The 19,361-nt window shown below is 41.8% G+C and overlaps 1 protein-coding gene across 1 annotated transcript in view; it reads left to right on the forward strand.

Moving 5' to 3' along the window:
- The first annotated feature begins 377 nt into the window (after positions 1 to 377).
- The window catches only part of HDC (histidine decarboxylase), a 33,227-nt gene continuing 14,243 nt past the window's right edge, over positions 378 to 19,361 (forward strand). The window contains exons 1-8 of the mRNA XM_075342767.1: positions 378 to 441; positions 1,983 to 2,155; positions 4,299 to 4,412; positions 7,521 to 7,643; positions 16,554 to 16,688; positions 18,110 to 18,253; positions 18,487 to 18,553; positions 18,643 to 18,805. Of these exons, the coding sequence (XP_075198882.1) occupies positions 402 to 441; positions 1,983 to 2,155; positions 4,299 to 4,412; positions 7,521 to 7,643; positions 16,554 to 16,688; positions 18,110 to 18,253; positions 18,487 to 18,553; positions 18,643 to 18,805 (959 nt within the window). The 5' untranslated portion in view covers positions 378 to 401. The remainder of the gene's footprint in view (positions 442 to 1,982; positions 2,156 to 4,298; positions 4,413 to 7,520; positions 7,644 to 16,553; positions 16,689 to 18,109; positions 18,254 to 18,486; positions 18,554 to 18,642; positions 18,806 to 19,361) is intronic.

Consider the following 19,361-nt stretch of genomic DNA (forward strand, 5'->3'; position numbering starts at 1 on the left):
ACAAATAATTCATATTATGATCTACCTTGTGTATTCTATTAACCATTCTTGTTTATATCACCAGTCCTAATAGATATTTAACTGTTTTTACAACAGGTGATTATTCTAAAAGAGAATGGGCAAAAAAGCCGTCCTCAAGTATCCTGTATTCGAATATGAATGGGGCTGGCTGTGTAGATACAGCTGAAGACATCAAAGATAACAGACAAGGTAAACAATGCTCAAGAGTTTCTTTTATTTCCAATCAACATGATGGAGTGGCATCTGAAATGAAACATGATAAAGTGTTTACGTAGGCATGACATGACGTATGGCTAGGAGATAACTGGGGTATATATTCCGAGCATCGAGAGGGAGCGACAGACAGACAGCTCTTCTGCAACCAGATCTCACAACTTTGTATGTACTCTGCCATGGAATCAGAAGAATATAGAAAAAGAGGTATGTTATATAGAATTGAATATATTCTGTCTATCATCTATCTATAAAATATATACCGACAGATTAGATAATGATAGATATCTATATATAAAATGTATTATATCTGTCTATACTTTATCTCATTTCTATCTATCTGTCTATCCCTCTATATGTATCTATCCATCTATCTATCTATCTATCTATCTATTTATCTATCTATCTATCTGTCTATCCCTCTATATCTATCTATCCATCTGTCCATCTATCTATCTATCTATCTATCTATCTATCTATCTATCTATCTATCTATCTATCTATCTATCTATCTATCCATCTGTCCATCTGTCCATCTATCTATCTATCTATATATCTATCCATATAGCTATCTATATCTGTCTGTCTTTATCAATCATCTATCTATTTATCTCTCTCTTGCTATCTATCTGTCTATCTGTCTGTCTGTCTTTATCAATCATCTCTCCATCTATCTATTATCTATTTATTTCTCTATCTATCTATCTATCTATCTATCTAATTATCTTTCTTAATTTTCAGCTGTCTTTCTAAAGTAAATGCCATGTTCTATTTTTTGTGTTACACTGTGTTCCTTGTACATTTTACAAACACATTTTATACATTACCTAACATATAATATACCATATTAGAAATCCCTATTTCACTTCATCACTACCTTTTTAGAATTTGTTACACTCTGAGCATTATTTGACTAATATGTTTGTTAATATAATGTATAAATGCTGCTGTCGGAATATCAATGTGAAGTTTTCTGGGATTTGGTACATTTATATGAAGAGTGTATGTATGTGCCAGTCATTGCATTGGCTGCCCATATATCACAGGATCCAATTCAAACTGCTTGTTCTCACCCACAAAGCTCTCCACAGTGCAGCACCCCCTACATCTCCACTCTCATCTCTGTCTATCACCCCACCCGTTCTCTACGCTCTGCAAATGACTTTCGACTAACATCCAGACTAATTTGAACCTCTCACTCCCGAATCCAAGACTTCTTCCGAGCTTCACCAAACCTCTGGAACGCTCTACCCCAAGAAGTTAGGACGGATCACAACTTACTCAGCTTCAGACGCACCCTAAAAACGCATCTTTTTAGGGCGGCCTATCACAATCCCTAGCCAAACTAATTTCACCTAATCCCTCCACAACTTCTCAGAAAATTACCCCACGTCAAACTCCATGGCACCCAAATGCAACTCAAGGCTCTGGCCAACTGATCCAGGAAGCCATTATCTATCCCCCATTTTCTTGAGATGGCTGGATTGTCATTGTAAATAAGCCCTAGTATTTTGTCCCCCCCATCTCATTGTAGATTGCAAGCTCTCATGAGCAGGGTTGTCTTTTTTCCCTTTAAATATTGTATTTTCTATAACTGTTACTTGTTTGTATATGATCCTCCTGAATTGTAAATCGCTGCGGAATATGTTGGTGCTATAGAAATAAAGATTATTATTATTATTATGTACAGGGATACACTATCTCGCTGAAGCTTTTCTTTTTCATGGTCTTGTTCTCTCTGTATCCAGGTAAAGAGCTGGTAGATTATATCTGTCAGTATCTCAGCACAGTAAGAGAAAGGCGGGTAAATCCGGATGTTCAGCCTGGGTATATGAAAGCCCTCTTACCGGACAGTGCTCCTGTGGAATCAGAGAGTTGGGATAACATATTCAAAGACATCGAGGACATCATCATGCCCGGGGTAAATTGCTTCCTCTCATTGATATTTGACTCTAAATGATGGCTAATACCTGGCCATTATAGCGTAATCCAGTTGAAAATTGAAAACGCAAATTTCAAGGGGTTTACAGAACCTATTATATTCATGACATACAGTAGTTATATAGGTTGTAAAAAAACATAGGTCCATGAAATTCGACCTCTCTCAACCAGACATGACTTACTCTTTGATTAGATGTGAAATGGGATTTCAACTGCGGTACCCAAGAGCGGTCGTTGCGCAGTGTACAGAGCCATGATGTTCTTGTTCCATACACCATATAATCAGCTCTTCTCTGGTGGTGCTGCATATGGATCTCCACCAATCTGATATTAAAGGGGTATTCCCATCTCTAAGATGCTATCCTAATATGTAGTGGGTGTAATATTAATTTTAGCAAATACCTTCAAATAGAAATGTAGTATAGTTCTTCTAATTCACTGTCACTTACCTCATGTTTAGGGCATTGCAGGACCTTAGGTATCCATGGTTATGACCACACATATAGTCACAGTTAGTTGCCCATGGTCATAATAACCATGGATAGCTAAGGTCCTGCCATGCCCTGAACATGAGATAAGCAACATAGTGAATCAGGAGAACTATACTACATTTCCAATTGAAGGTGTTTGCCTACTACATATTGGGATAGGATCTTGAAAATGGGAATAACCCTTTAATGACACATTTAAAAGTCTCCAATGCACGTTAGGCTGCTTTCACACATCCGGCTTGAGCTCTGCGGCTCAATCCGGCTGTGCAAGCTATGTAACGGATGCGGTGAACACACCTCATCCTTTGCATAAGTTTTTCCTTTGCGGCCAGTCCGGTTTTTGCCGCTTGTGGCATGCTACTGAGCATGCGCAGTGGCAAAAACCGCATGCGGTGGCCAGATGCAGTTATTGCCGTATCGCGCCGCATCCGGCCGCCATAGGCATGCATTGAAAAATGCGCCACATCGGCCGAATGCGGCGCGATGTGTTTTTTTTTGCCGCACGAAAAAACGTGCCAGGCAACGTTCCATCCAGCCGCTGCATCGGCTAAATCTGCCGCATGCGGCAAAAACCGGACGGAACGCAAGGCCATGCGGCACAATGCGGCACTAATTAAAGTCTATGCAGGAAAATCTCAACCGGCAGCAAAAAAAACGGTTGCGATTTTCCTGCAAAGTGCCGGATTGTACCGCATTGCAGAAACCGGAGGTGTGAAAGCAGCCTTAAACAAAAGTTGGCCAAACCCTGAAAGGACTAGAATTTACATTTTTAACATCTAAATCTTTTCTTGTCATTGGAGAGACGCTGCTGCCAGAGGTGTCTGATGGCAACTTTTTGTCTTTCTCTGTTAAAAACACGTAAACCCTCAGAAGAACACTCATGTATGGAGGATGCGAGAGAGATAGAGAGAGAAAGCTGTCTGCGCAACCAACATTACCCCAACAGTTCTGTATGTGGCTAGTTTAAATATTGGTCATCCATTTTTTAAGTCTTGACAACACACTACCCCATCTGAGAGCAGCATAATGAAGGGGCAGAGACCCTGATTCCAGCATTGCATCACTTACTGGGCTGCTTGCTGTCATTTTGATAAACACAGATATACAGGGTTGTACAGAGCTCATGAATATGCTTGTCAACCTCACAGCAGGTTTTCTAGTTTTCTATTGACATTCTATAGATAAATCAGTGATAGTATCAAAACTATAGCAAGGAGCCCAGTAAGTGAAACATCAGTGTTATCAGGATCTTTGTCTTTACATTATGCTGCTCTCAGATTAGGGGGCAAAAACCTATAGACTCACTTTAAAGATATAATCATAGGGACTTAGGATTCTTATATTGATTCTGTTAATTGCAGTTCTCACAATTGAATATATCCAAGTATGTCTGCCTGAGAGAGTGAATCTGGATACTTACTGACAACTAGACACCTCGTGCATATCTTTCCATTTATGCAGACAAAAACACCTTCAACATTTATATAAAAAAGGATATAAATGAAAATGAGTACAGTACTTTTTCTTGTCTTAGCATACATATCTCTATCTATATCCATCCATCCATCTATTTGTTCATTGGTAGTTCAACAAATAATGCAATATTTTGACTTCTGTCTTGTGTTCCTGCAGGTTGTCCATTGGCAGAGTCCCCATATGCATGCATACTTTCCCGCACTGACGTCATGGCCTTCCTTACTCGGAGATATGCTTGCAGATGCTATAAACTGCTTAGGATTTACATGGGTATGTTGCATGGTGTCTTCCAGCACTTATACAGGGTAGTGGACATGCTGTTCCTTTATTGTCATTGTTACTGCAGCTTTGTGACTATTTGATGCATGGAGATATTAGCAGTATGGAGGGAGAAAACAAAAACTGCACCTAACGATCAACAACTCTTCTCTATAACATAAAATTACAAATGTGACACCTTCTTTGGACAATGTAACGTCATCCGCTAGTTGATATGTTGACTCTATAATCAAGACTGTCCTTATAGTGACATAACACTTTTTCTATGATCAGCAATTGGAAAATGTTTGTCATGTGTCATCTCTATTACCATGACCTCATTGCTGGTTTGCTGTGGTCACTTTGCTTATACTCTGTACACTGTAAATATCAATCTCCTTGGAGTTAATGGGAATGTGAAAGATTTCTGTTAGATGCTGTTGATGGATCTTATAGTGTGGTATGCATCTCTGTGTTGTACTATCAGTTCACAATGGTATAGTGTTCAAATAGTTGTATCTTTGCATCTTATCCAAATATAATCAACATTTTGATGGTATATTCACATGCGGCAGATTTGTTGCAGAAATTTCTATAACTGTCCCATTCATTTGAATCAGCTTGTAGAAATTCATGCACAAATACTATTTTATTTAAGTGTAGGTGTTTTTATCATTTATTCATCATCCTTTTAATGTAGCAAACATACTTTTTTTTATTAATACCCCGCTGCAAAAAAAATAATAGAGGTGCGAGTGCTGACAAACATTGGTTATTACATCATATATATATATATATATATATATATATATATACTGTATCACTTCTACAACTGTCCCATTCACCATTCAATTGAGTTAACTTGCAGAAATCCATGTACACAATGCAAGGAAACCCAATAAATTTAAATGTATTGGGCTATGTTCACACAGGGAGTTTTGCTGCTTTTTTTAGCAGCAAAACCTGATCTATTGGCAGTAAATAAGTTGTGTTTTTTTGCAGTGTTTTTGCCGCATTTTTGGTGTGCATTGAACTAAAAATGAAGTTATGATAAAAAAAAAAGATGTTAGTTACATTTGTTGGCCATTTACACAAACTAATGAAAAAGGGAGCTTTGTCCGGGACATATAGTCTTTATTAGAATTTGATTCTCAAGGAATTGAGCTCTGAAATTGTTGCTGCAGTGATATAATGGTTTAAAGAGACAAGTCTGCTCCCCTGACATCTCTGTTTTAGTAAATATTTATATTTCTCACGAAATTGCATTTCAGGAACAAAGTTTTTTGGAAAACTACATTGAATTTTTTTTATTGCTTCTCAACTTGGAAATGTTTGAATAAATTGCCAAATGGGCGTAACCATTCCACTTGTCACAATCAGGTGTATCCCTCGAAGGTTTAATGATTTCAGCACTGATTGGACAGTATTTGTGTGTTTGGAATTAAACACAATTTAAAAAGAATAATAATAACAAAGTTGTGAATATATTCATATATTTACAAAACAGAGAAACAGCAAAGCAGAGATTTAACTCCTTAGTGACAAAGCCAAATTTGTCAAATCTGGCACAAATAGTTACTAAATAACATTTGCCTCATCTCTGCTTTACATCAGCGCCATCTGTAAAATGCTTTTATTTTGTTAGGATTTTAGAAATGTTAAAACTGTAGGAGTCATTTTTCATTTTTTCAAAGAAATTTACAAAACTTATTTTTTTAGGAACCTAGTCAAATTTGAAGTGACTTATATATTGGAAACCACCCAAAAGTAATACCATTTTTAAAACAGCGACCCTCAACATATTCAGCACTGCTGTCATATAGTTTAATAACCCTTCAGCTGCTTTTCAGGAATTAATGGCAAGTGGCATGACTAGGAAAAAAAAGTTATTTTTACCACCTAATTGCTAACTAATGAACAGGTCACTATAGCCGGCAGATTCTAGAGCCATTATTTGTCTGGGAATTACTATGACAAACATCAGGACCACACAATCATGATCTCATGATGCCGATGCTGTTAAAAAGGAGCACCCACACGCTATTAAACATGCATATGCCATAGTAACTATTGACAGCAGCATTTAAGGGGTTAAATAACTATGGTCAGCGTCAACACCAATCGTGACTGATGCAGCAGGGTATAAGCGATAGTGTACAGCTCACAGCGGCTGCAAATCACCCATCGGGGGGATGATATTCACTTATATCTCAGGTCATTTTTAAGTTGTATTGGTGTTATTTCATTAGCAATGCAAGTATTTACTAAAACAAGATTCAGAAGAGCTGAGCCATCCTCACACTGATGTGATCAGTGTGACACGTACCGGAGAAAACACGTGTCTTTGAAATACAAATATTTTCTATATTCACCTGTCTCCAGCAATGCTGTCTTCGGTTCTGCTGTCACTTCATCCGGGCCCGCTCATTATGCTCATGAATATTCAGTGCAAAGAGGACCCAGAAGCTGCAGCAGCGCTAGGGACAGGTGAGTATAGAACTTTCTGCTGTCCGTGTGCTATCACATATAGCACACGGATAGCACACTGACAGCACACACTGAACACACAAGGAACATGCACACACATATGCACCCACACCATGGACCGTGAAAAATGTGTGTTTTTATTACGGAGGTATGAAGGGGGCCATAAAGGAAGCTGTCAGTCAATGCGGGGAGCGGTTACAGCCACCACTCTCCACACACAGAGCAGTGACTGAATCCGCACCGCCCCCATAACTGAAACCCAAACACTGCCGGGAGATTTAAAGTTCATTTCCTCCTGGCAGTGGGGTTTAATGTTCTGCTAGTGGATAGGTTCAGAATAATATTAACCCCATATCTGCAGGTTAATAGCATTTTTCTACCTGACAGGTTGTGTATAAGTATCTTGATATTTATGGCCTGTCCTGTAATTAATCACATATTCGTTGTATGATATTTTATAGAACCTGTGGCTATATGAGCATTACCTCTAGAAAACCGTCAATAAAGCTGTATTTTTTCAAACTGTTCACTAATATGCAGTACTGGAAAAGAGAGTAATGCAAAGAATTGATCATATACAAGTCTGATCTCTCTTTTCTGATTTATTTCTTCTGTGTATGCTGCTGTAATAAGGCTTCCAGCCCTGCGTGTACTGAACTAGAGATGAATGTCATGGATTGGTTGGCTAAAATGCTGGGCCTCCCTTGTCATTTCCTTCATCATTACCCAGAGAGCAAAGGTGGAGGGGTGCTGCAGGTAAGTTAGCAGACAAAATTGTGCCGTATCATAAGTATGTGTTTTCATCTATATAACGTTTCACAATGAAAGTAGATATAGTACATATATAATCTGCATATTTTTACTTCTGGAGGTGTCATAATAGCATTTATGTCACCCTCCTGCACTATGACTTCTACTGCTCCAGATTAGCAGTGGTCAGTGCTGTTGTGCTTCGCAGCACAGACATCTTATTAATGCTCCAATCTCAACAACAGAGCACAGGACAGAAAGGGAAAGTTGCATGCAGCAAACTGTAAAGAGGCAGCTCCCAGATCTTTTCTGAATGTGTTGTGCTTTTTGTTAGGCTAGCAATATGGCATTTACTGTGACAATTACACCTGGAGGGGTATGTATAAAGTTAGCAAAGTTTACATGGTGGTGGCTTACATGCATCTAATAGTGCTTGGCATACAACCCAATGTGCACCACTAGTAACTGGATATTTTGGGGAGTGCTTTCCATCTTAGTCAGCATTAAAGAGGCTTTCCACTACTAATGTGACCCCCTTTCTTTTGTCCTAACGCTTCCTAACTAGCACTCTCCTAATATACTTCTGCTATCTACTCTGCTCTAAGAGGCTCGTAAATACCTTTTATTGTTGTTGTAGCTTTGATCCTTCCGGCTGCAGACCAGAATTGGATCAACTGAGCACGGCACGTCACTGGTGGTGGCGGGGCTGCTTCTCTATGCCCAGATCCCACTTCACTTTCCTCTCAGTCCTCACCAATGATGTGTCCTCTTCAGTTGGTCCGATTCCGGTCTGCAGCCAGAACGATCAAAGCTACAAGAACAATAAAGGTATTTTCAAGCCTCATAGAGATAATCCTACAGGAACAGAGTAGATAGCAGAAGTATATAAAGGCCCCTTTACACACTGAGACTTTCAGCGATCCCACCAGCGATCCCAACCTGGCCGGGATTGCTACAAAGTCTCTGGTGAGTCTCTGGTGAGCTGTCAAAGAGGCAAACCTGGCCAACGACGCAATAGCGATCCGGACCTGCAGAACGACCTAGCTAGTCAAACACTGGAAACGAGTGATGTGTCACAATATCTGTCAATCATTATTCTCTGTCAGTCGGTCTCTCCCTCTCGGTCTCTATTCTCTCTCTGTCGGTCCGTCACTATCGCTGTCCCTCTCTCACAGTCTGTCGGTCATTTTCCCCTCCTCTCTCATACTCACCGATCCCCGGCGCGGCGCTGCACGGCATTCACACTGCTGCGGTGGCTTTTACTATTTTGAAAAAGCCGGCCGCTCATTAAACAATTTCGTATTCCCTACTTTCCCCGCCCACAGGCGCCTATGATTGGTTGCAGTTAGACACGCCCCCACGCTGAGTGACAGGTGTCTCACTGCACCCAATCACAGCAGCCGGTGGGCTTGTCACTATGGAGTATAGAAATAAATAAATAAATAATTTAAAAAAACGGCGTGCGGTTCCCCCCAAATTTAATACCAGCCAGATAAAGCCATACGGCTGAAGGCTGGTATTCTCAGGATGGGGAGCTCCTAGTTATGGGGAGCTTCCCAGCCTAACAATATCAGTCAGCAGCCGCCCAGAATTGCCACATACATTAGATGCGACAGTTCTGGGACTGTACCCGGCTCTTCCCAATTTGCCCTGGTGCGTTGGCAAATCGGGGTAATAAGGAGTTATTGGCAGCCCATAGCGGCCAATAAGTCCTAGATTAATCATGTCAGGCGTCTCCACGAGATACCTTCCATGATTAATCTGTAAATTACAGTAAATAAACACACACCCCCGAAAAAATCATTTATTAGAAATAAAAAACACAAACAAATTCCCTCATCACCAATTTAATCAGCGCCAAAAAAACCTCCATGTCCGGCGTAATCCACAGACCTCCAGCGTCGCATCCAGCTCTGCTGCATGCAGGTGACAGGAGCAGCAGACACCGCCACTCCTGTCAGTGCCACGCAGCTAATGAAGAGAGCCGCGCGATCGGCTGAGCTGTCACTGAGGTTACCCGCTGTCACTGGATCCAGCGGTGGATCCAGCGGTGGATGCAGCGGTGGCCGCGGGTAACCTCAGTGACAGCTCAGCTGATCGCGCTACTCACCTCAGTTGCTGCGTGGAGCTGACCGGAGCGGCGGTGAGTAGCAATGTCGCTGGGGAGGTCGCTATTACGTCACAAAACAGGTGACGTTAAGCGATGTCGTTTGCGATGTTGCAGTGTGTAAAGCCACCTTAAGGAAAGTGTTGGTTAGGAAGAGTTAGGACAAAAGAAAGGGGGCTACATTAGTAGTGGAAATCTCTTTAAGGTTCAAATAGCTATTTTCAGTACTTATTTTTAACTTTTAGATTGCTGTGCATATGAAACACAGAGTGATATAAATACATAGCATGTATAAATAATTTATATAATAAACATAAATGTACCAGTGACAGACTGGTACAGAAGTGGAGATGGACCTGAGGTGAGGGTAGAGATTATTATACAGTTATGTACAGGAGAAGGGTCATTTCTTGTAGTCTTTTTTTAAATAAGTGGGTTTTTAGGCTGGTTTTGGAAGGTGGGAAAAAGTCTAATGTCTTGGAGTAGTTGGGTGACAAGAGGTGGTAAGGGCCTGAAGGACAAATGATATACAGACTTGAATACTGGATAGTCAAGAGGTAATATAATTTGTTTTCCATAAGTAACAAATGACAAGTTAATGACTGGCCGCTGGGACATTGTTTGCATGAGAACATCTGAGAAAAACATTTTCTTAGTCTTCTCTGGAGAGCATGCACTTTACTCCTCAATCTCAGAAGCTCCCAATCATTGCTTGGCAGCAGATCCAGTAGTCTATCAGTCTCAGATAATTCTGAACTGTGATTGGCAGCATCTGAGAAGGAGGCATAAAAGTGCCCACCACCAGAGACGGCTCTGAAGAAACGCCCAGTTGGTCTACAAGCAGCGATTTCACATGCTATGCTCCAAAAGCATAAAATGAGAATATCTCAGCGTAATAGAGTGATGTAGTGCAAAATGGAAAAGAGCAGCAGAATCAGAGGAGCTCAGCGATTTTTTTTTACAAAGTATTTAACTCAATTGTGTTGGACAAGTGGCCTGTCCCCTTTAATTTATATAACAAAAAGATGGTGGAACTTCATTGTTTTCACTAATTTCCGTAAGAGCAGACAGAGTGATTACTTATATAGAACACTAGCTGTACTACCCGGCTTCGCCCGGGTTAATAACTGCTGTTAACAAAATAGAATGTATTAACAAAAATGTATTCTGCACACAAAAACCACAAAACAAATAGATAGAAATGTAATTATTAAAAGGCAAAAGCTAAGCTAATAGAAGCATTTCACAACATATATTTCAATACCGCAGATATTCCACACAGATTTAACTAAATTGGCCAAGTAATGTGCTCCGTCTGTCTCTTTCCAGATCTGTCTCTTTCCCCGTCTGTCTCTTTCCCCATCTGTCTCTGTCTCTTTCCCCGTCTGTCTCTTTCCCCGTCTGTCTCTTTCCCCGTGTGTCTCTTTCCCCGTCTGTCTCTTTCCCTGTCTGTCTCTTTCCCAGTCTGTCTCTTTCCAGGTTTGTCTCTTTCCAGCTCTGTCTCTTTCCAGGTCTGCCTCTTTCCTCGTCTGTCTCTTTCCCCGTCTGTCTCTTTCCCCGTCTGCCTGTCTCTGTCTGTCTATTTCTTTGTCTGTCTCTATCTATCTGTTTCTTTCCCCATCTGTCTCTTTCCAGGTCTGTCTCTTGCCCAGGTCTGTCTCTTTCCCCGTCTGTCTACCCGTCTCTTTGTCTGTGTCTTTTCCTGTCTGTCTCTTTCCCTTTCTGCCTGTCTTTGTCTGTCTCTATTTCTCTATCTCTTTCCCCATCTGTTTCTATCTAGGTCTGTGTCTTTCCCCATCTATCTTTGTCTGTCTCTCTGGCTGTCTCCTCTTTCCTGTCTCTTTCCCCATCTGTCTCTTTCCAGGTCTTTCTTTGTCTTTTTCACTGTCTGTCTGTCTCTTTCACCGTTTGTCTCTGTCTGTCTCTGTCCCTGTCTGCATGTCTGTCTGTCTCTTTCCCCATCTGTCTCTTTCCAGGTCTTTCTCTGTCTGTCTCTTTCCCCATCTTTGTCTGTCTTTTTCACCGTCTGTCTCTGTCTGTCTCTTTCACCGTTTGTCTCTGTCTGTCTCTTTCCCTGTCTGTCTCTGTCTGTCTCTCTCTCTCTATCCCTCTAGCCGTCTCCCACCCACATCTTATTACCTCACATATAAGCTTCTTATACTATGAATGTCTTTTGTTCCTATAGCAACCACTCACAGCTCCTAATAACCTGTAGTTCCAGGCTCCATTTACTTTAATGAAGGCATATTTTTTAGAGAGTAACTGTAAAGCGCGGGGTTAAATTTTCCTGTCAAAACATAGTCTACGACGTTCCCTGGGTCACATGAGGTGTCTGTGCAAAATTTTGTGATTGTAAATGCGACGGTGCAGATACGCTTTTCGTTTCACTTTTTCCCCATTATGTAGATAGGGGCAAAATTGATTGGTAAATTGGAACACGCGGGGTTAAAACTTTGCCTCACAACATAGCCTATGACGCTCTCGGGGTCCAGACGTGTGAGTGTGCAAAATTTTGTGGCTGTAGCTGCGACGGTGCAGATGCCAATCCCGGACACACACACACGCACACACACACACACGCACACACACACACACACACACACACATATATATACATACATACATACATATATACATACAGCTGTACTACCTGGCTTCGCCCGGGTTAATAACTGTTGTTAACGAAATAAAATGTATTAACATTCCCGGGATAGAATGTATAAATAGAATGTATTAACGCCCGGGATAGTAACTGTCTCTGTTTCTCTCCCATTCTCTGTCTATCTACCCCTCTGTATATGTCTCTCTGTCTCTCTATCTCTTTGTCTATCTATCTCTGTCACTTTCCCTGTCTGTCTCTTTCTCTGTCTGTCTCTTTCCCTGTCTGTCTCTTTTCCTCTCTTTCCCTGTCTGTCTCTTTCCCTCTCTTTCCCTGTCAGTCTCTTTCCCTCTGTCTCTTTCCCTGTGTCTGTCTCTTTGTCTGTCTCTTTACCTGTCTTTGTCTTTCTCTTACCCTGTCTGTCTCTTTCCCTTTCTTTCTCTGTCTGTCTCTTTGTCTGTGTCTGTCTCTTACCCTGTCTATGTCTGTTTCTTACCCTGTCTGTGTCTGCCTCTTTCCCTGTCTGTGTCTGCCTCTTTCCCTGGCTGGATTGTGACACGCCAACTTCCATATAAGGGCGTGGCTGCGCATTCTTCTGAAGTTCTGGCTGCACTGTGGCTCCCAGCTCCATTCGCTTTAATGGAGGCAGGTTTTTTGGCAAATAACTGTAAAGAGCGGGGTTAAAATTTCCCCTCAAAACATAGCCTATGACGCTCTCGGGGTCCAGAAGTGTGAGTGTGCAAAATTTTGTGGCTGTAGCTGCGACGGTGCGGATGCCAATCCCAGACATACACACACACACACACACACACACACACACACACACATACACACACACATTCAGCTTTATATATTAGATTAGTTTCTAGGAATGACTTTGTAGTGTTTCTTATTAAAGCTTTATAAATTCAATCTCTGTGAAATGCAGGACTTCCATGTTACCACCATGGACCTCTCTAACTTGACAGATTAAACACAGGCTGTACCTGATAGGGCTAGAATGCTCTTTAAGTTATGTATAAATGCATATGTAATTAGAAGAAATACATAACCACCACAGTCTAACAAGTACAGTATAATAAACAGCAAAACATCTCAATTAAAAATAACAGAAAATTATTTATATAATAGTTTATTATAGCCGTATTATAATTTTTTTTAAAGAGGCCCTTTCATCAAATGTTCAACTTGAACTAGACACACAATGTAGTAACACTTATGTCTGTTGTTGCTCACAGCTATATGGTCTGAGCTTGCTACTTCTATGGCCTCTGCCACACTTCCGCAAAAAACACGTATGTGTCTCACGTTCCATTTTTCGGGTCCATGTTCCGTTTTTTTATGGGCGTTTCTCCGGTACGTGTGACATCCGTGTGATGGCGTATGATCGGCGTGTGTGCATGTGGAATGTCTGTGTATGCGTGAGATACGTACGTGTAATGTCCGTGTTGTGTCCATTTGAAATGATCCATGTGTGTGGCAAAATGTCGTTGCTACACACCCGCTGACAGCAGACACAGACAGAAATGCGCGATGAGAATGAACTCGGATGAACTTCACCTGACTTCATTGTCATACCACGGCTCTGTCTGTGTGTGGCGTCCTGATTAGCGGTCACCCGTGAAGGACTCACCGGTGACCGATAATCCCCTGAGTGACTGAAGTTAGCGGCGTGATTATCGCTGCTGTCACTCAGGCTATCCGCGGCTAGCTGGAGTCCTCCACCTGAGACCGTAACTCACCTGTGACTTTTTTGCAGATCGCTCAGCTCACTTCAGTCACTTGGGCGACTTGCTGTCACAGTTGGAGGATCCAGCGGTGGCCGCGAGTAACCTGAGTGACGTCGTCGCTGATCGCGCGGCTCACCTCAGTTGCTGCGTGGAGCTGACAGAGAGCGGTCATGGTATGTGGCCGCTCCTGTCACCTTCATGTAGCAGAGCTGAGAGCGTCGTGGGACCTCCGTGGATTACGCCGGACCTGGATGGGTATTTGTGGCTTAATAAAGTGGTGAAAGAGGGTGTTTCTTTTTGTGTATTATTCCAAATAAAGGATTTTTCGTTGTGTGTGTTTATTTTCTTTAACTTACAGGTTAATCATGGAAGGTATCTCGGGAAGACGCCTTCCATGATTAACCCCTTATTACCTCGATTGCCACCGCACCAGGGCAATTCGGGAGGAGCTGGGTAGAGTTCCGGAAATGTCGCATCTAATGGATGCGGCAATTCTGGGCGGCTGCTGGCTGATATTGTTAGGCTGGGTGGCTCCCCATAACGTGGAGCCCCCCATCCTGAGAATACCAGCTTTCAGCCGTGTGGCTTTACCCTGGCTGGTATCAATTTTGGGGGGGCCGCACGTCATTTTTGCTCATTTATTTATTTATTTTACTGCATGTTATAGACCCACCCGCCGACGGCTGTGATTGGTTGCAGTGAGAAAGCTGTCATTCAGCGTGGGGGCGTATCTGACTACAACCAATCATAGGCGCCAGTGGGCAGAGGAAGCAGTGAATACGAGATTGAATAATGAGCGGCCGGCATTTTCAAAAAAATAAAAGCCGCCGGAGGTTTTTGAAAGCTGTGCAGCGCCGCGCCAGTGATCGGGGATCAATGAGTATGTGAGAGGGGGAGAGACCGACCGACGGACAGAGAGAGAGAGAGACAGACAGACAGAGCGACCATCTGACAACGAAAGATATCGACTGACCGACAGAGGGAGATTGACCGACATCGCATCCAGAATTCACAAAAAAAACGCACACGGACGGTACGGGTAGAACACGGACATGCTACGTGTCACATACGTGCAGGCACGGATCCATTGACTTTAGCAAGTCCGTGCATGCGTGATGCCAGAAAAAAACAGACATGTTGAGCGTGTGGAAAAACGCACACGTATAAACGACAGGGACACACGTTCCGTGTGGTTTTACGTGTCTGTGTGCCTGTTACCATAGGGTAACATTGGTGTACGTGTCTCCGTGCCGCCGGTATGTGCAAAAGTGTACTAAACATGTACTGGTGGCACGGATGTGTGTCGGAGGCCTATGTGAGACATATAATGCTATATAACCTGATCTCAATGCAGAGCCAGTATGAGTTACAGTGAACAGACACACAAATATGATTATTGACACATCTACAGACTGGCTTGTGTGGGGGAGCAGTATAAAAGAAGTAACTGTGCTCTTATAGGAGAAGAGCTGATGGAAGGGTTTGTAATTTGACAGCTAAACTCAGCTGTACAGCCACTCGTTCCCCAGGAACCTTTTCCAAAAGGTATTAATCATCTGTGTACTAACCTCAGCACTTTGCAATCATGCTGGAGATTAGGCCAATAGATCAGATCTATATCCTTACGTCTCGTGCGCACGTTGCGTAATATCATGCATTTATGCTGCGTTTAGCACTGCAGCATAAATGCATGCTTCCTGTGTCCCCAGCACAATCTATGTAGATTGTGCATAATCCGTGCACACGTTGCTTTTTTTGAACGCAGTGATTTGGATGCTAAAATTTTGGCCCAAATCCATGCGTTCAAAAATGCAGCACATGTCAATTAATTTGTGTGTTCTGGATGCAGCTCCCACTCTGCCTATGGGAGAGCCAGCATCCATTGCGCATGAAAATGGCATGTAATCTGCTGAAACACTGAATCCATTATGCAGTGTTTCTGCAGCGATTTGAAGCGCACATGTGCTGTCAAATCGCTGCAGAAATGTCAGCATTTACGTGCAAACAAGCCCTTACATCTCACACACACAGAAACTTTCTCTGAGCTATGGATGGGCGTGGCCTTTTTCTGCTGTGCGGCTGCCTGCTTATGATTGGGCAGCATCATACAAGGAGAAGAAGGTCACACCTCCAGTGAAAACTATCTAACACCCACTCAGACTTGTTACAAATTAACTCAGTAGGTATCAAATACAGATTGCTAATATCTGAACAACAGAGAGGTGAAATAAAAAAGAATGTCTTACTCTGCGGTGCAGCCACTATTACAAAATGAAAAATGTGGTGAAAAGTTATCTTTATATACTTATTGCTTCATTTCAGAATTATGTTTCTGAAACATCAGTTTGGTATTGAGAATGCAATACATGCTCTACATTGTCTCCAGATCACTGTATCTAAACTAATACTCCAAAAAGAAATCTAGACAGACATGTCCATATTTGTACTGTTAGATTAAAAATAGTTCTTTACAATCGCAGAGTACTGTGAGTGAGTCTACACTTATTGCTTTACTGGCTGCCAGGAAGGACAAAATCCTGGATATGAAAACCTCGGAACCTAATTCAGATGATTCCAGCCTGAATTCTCGTCTCATTGCATATGCCTCCAATCAGGTGAGCCACTTATCTGCATATAGTAGTAAAACCATTTACATGTTTCAATCATTTATGTTTGGCATGTTTATGCTGCAGGTTTTGGCATACCATATGCTAATATTCCCAAGTCAACTGAGTTCTCTGCCTTCTCTGGGGGCCTATATATTGCAATGTATACAGGACATTATGTTTTGAAAAAAGGAATAACTTGATCTTTATGATACAAATTAATCCTGGCATCCACCCCAAAACAAACTCAGGGCCCTGACTAGTTGTCTGGATAAAGCTTAGCTATTTGAAATCTCCTTACCTTGATGATCGATATGACATACAATCCCTCTCCCCAAATTTTGGGGTTAAGATTTGCATAGCTCTTAGCACCCACTCAATAAATTTTAATGAGGTTGTCCACTTTGGGAAGCAATTTTTTTTACTTACATGCATGTAATTCAGCCAAAAATGAATCCATCAGTGAGCTGGCCATGAGAGTATGTAACTCTTTTATCTGTCTTTTTCTGAGCTCCTCTCGGCTGATTAATGACCACAGACCACATCAAAAGTTGAATGTTGAGAAACAAAGAGCCTGTATAGGCCAAATGATACAACATTTTTAATGAAACCCAATTTTTAAAAATTATTTTTAGCCCTAAATACTTGCAGAAATGTCCCAAAAGTAGTCTTTTAAAATTATTCTGTTACCAGATTTGTGCCTTATGACCTGTGGCCACCAGCAGTGAGCCCATATATACAGCATTCTAGAATACTCTACAGTATATAAGAGCCCAGGCCGCTGTGTATAATGTAAAAAACACCTTTATAGTACTCACCTAGGGGGTGATCCGGTCTGATAGGCATTGCTGCTGTCAGACCCTCCTTCTCAGCTCCTTGTTAATGACGCGTGCTACATCATCGACACAGGCCAGCATTGCGGTCACGCGAAAGCGCAAGGAAAGGTCAAAGACTGCCCACGCATTCACACTACAATACTTTCATCTGCCCTTAGTAGGGCATATCAAAGTTTTCCTGCGCAGGACCTCAATGCTGGCCTGTGTGGATGACGTAGGATGCATCTTCCACAACGGGCTGAGAAGGAGAACGGCGATCACAGTAGAGAAGAGGCGCCTGACCTGCGACTAGTGACGCCCATCTGAATCTGGACTGGATCGTCCCCTAGGTGAGTATTATAAAGCTGTTTTTTATGTTTTACAGCGCAGCCTAGGCTCTTATATACAGTATTCTAGTGGTGGCCGCAGCTCATAAGGGAAAAACCTGGTGACAGGTTCCCTTTAAAGGCATTTAGTACTGTAAATGGTCTTGCACAAAGTATCTGTATTTCATGATCTTGTATTTCTAGCATCCCATACTAAAATGGTTCTAGTGTTCATATATTAGTATATCCTGGTTAGTATTTTTTTAAATATTCCCTTTCATATGTGCAGGCTCACTCTTCTGTAGAAAAGGCTGGTCTAATTTCCCTAGTAAAAGTCCGATTTCTGCCAGTGGATGAAAATTTTTCTCTTAGAGGAGAGACATTAAAAGTTGCCTTGGAAGAAGATCGAAAACGTGGACTTGTGCCGGTCTTTGTAAGTAAGAAACAAAATCTCACTTATATCTGAAGTTTAATGTAGATGCTCTACATTTTTAGAGAATTATTAATATGATGTATAGTATACCCATGCACACAATCATATCATTACCTAGCATTGTAATCATAATACAAAGTCATCAATCAAAGACAATAAGCCACTGATACGTCAATTTAGAAAGAGTATCCAATGTTGCAAGACTCAGTCACTTAAATTATCTATCCGTACAGGTCTGTGCAACGCTAGGAACAACCGGAGTGTGTGCCTTTGATAATCTAGAAGAACTGGGTCCAATATGTAAGTTAGTACATTCATAAATATCTTTCTGTGCTTCTATTATTAATGTTTATTAACGTTTAGTGCTAATGTTTGACTTTACTCCACAGGTGCCAGAGAGGGATTGTGGCTCCATATCGATGCGGCATACGCTGGCACTGCCTTCCTCTGCCCAGAATTCAGGACACTGTTCAGCGGAGTGGAATATGCTGACTCTTTTACATTTAATCCATCAAAGTGGATGATGGTGCATTTCGACTGCACTGCTTTCTGGTGAGCCATTGTGGATTTTGTTTGCTTTTTCAGAGACTTCCTGATAATGTTTTTTGCAGCAAGTATATAACTTGTCTTGAAAGCTAAGGTTGTTCTAGTGGGTTTCTGGTTTTGAAGAGTCAGATGATGAATCCAGCTCTGCTGCACCGGCATGCGCTCAGCAATCGACAGTTATTGTACAAAAAGGATGTAAATATATAACCAGTTCCCATCTGTAGAGAAATCCTTCACAAGCATGGACCACCATGGCCTGATAAGCCGTGGTCCTCCTGGCTCAAACTCAACAGCCTCAAAGGCAGTGGGATAACTTGTTGCTTATAACCCCCAAATGCAAAATTTCCAACATGGCCCTACTTATCGTAAGTCTTTAATAGTAGTAGTTTTTTATATAGGCCAATTGAGCTATTGCAGTCCCTGTACCTATTATACCTACCCCTGCTCAAAGGCGTATATGAGGCAACTGCGTTCGAGTCACTACACACATAGGTGGTCTGGACACTACAGTCCGCACTCAACCATGAATGTCAGACATGTGAAACCAGCTTAAAGTCATTGT

The sequence above is a fragment of the Anomaloglossus baeobatrachus genome, chromosome 4, assembly GCF_048569485.1.
Source record: "Anomaloglossus baeobatrachus isolate aAnoBae1 chromosome 4, aAnoBae1.hap1, whole genome shotgun sequence".
NCBI lineage: Eukaryota > Metazoa > Chordata > Amphibia > Anura > Aromobatidae > Anomaloglossus > Anomaloglossus baeobatrachus.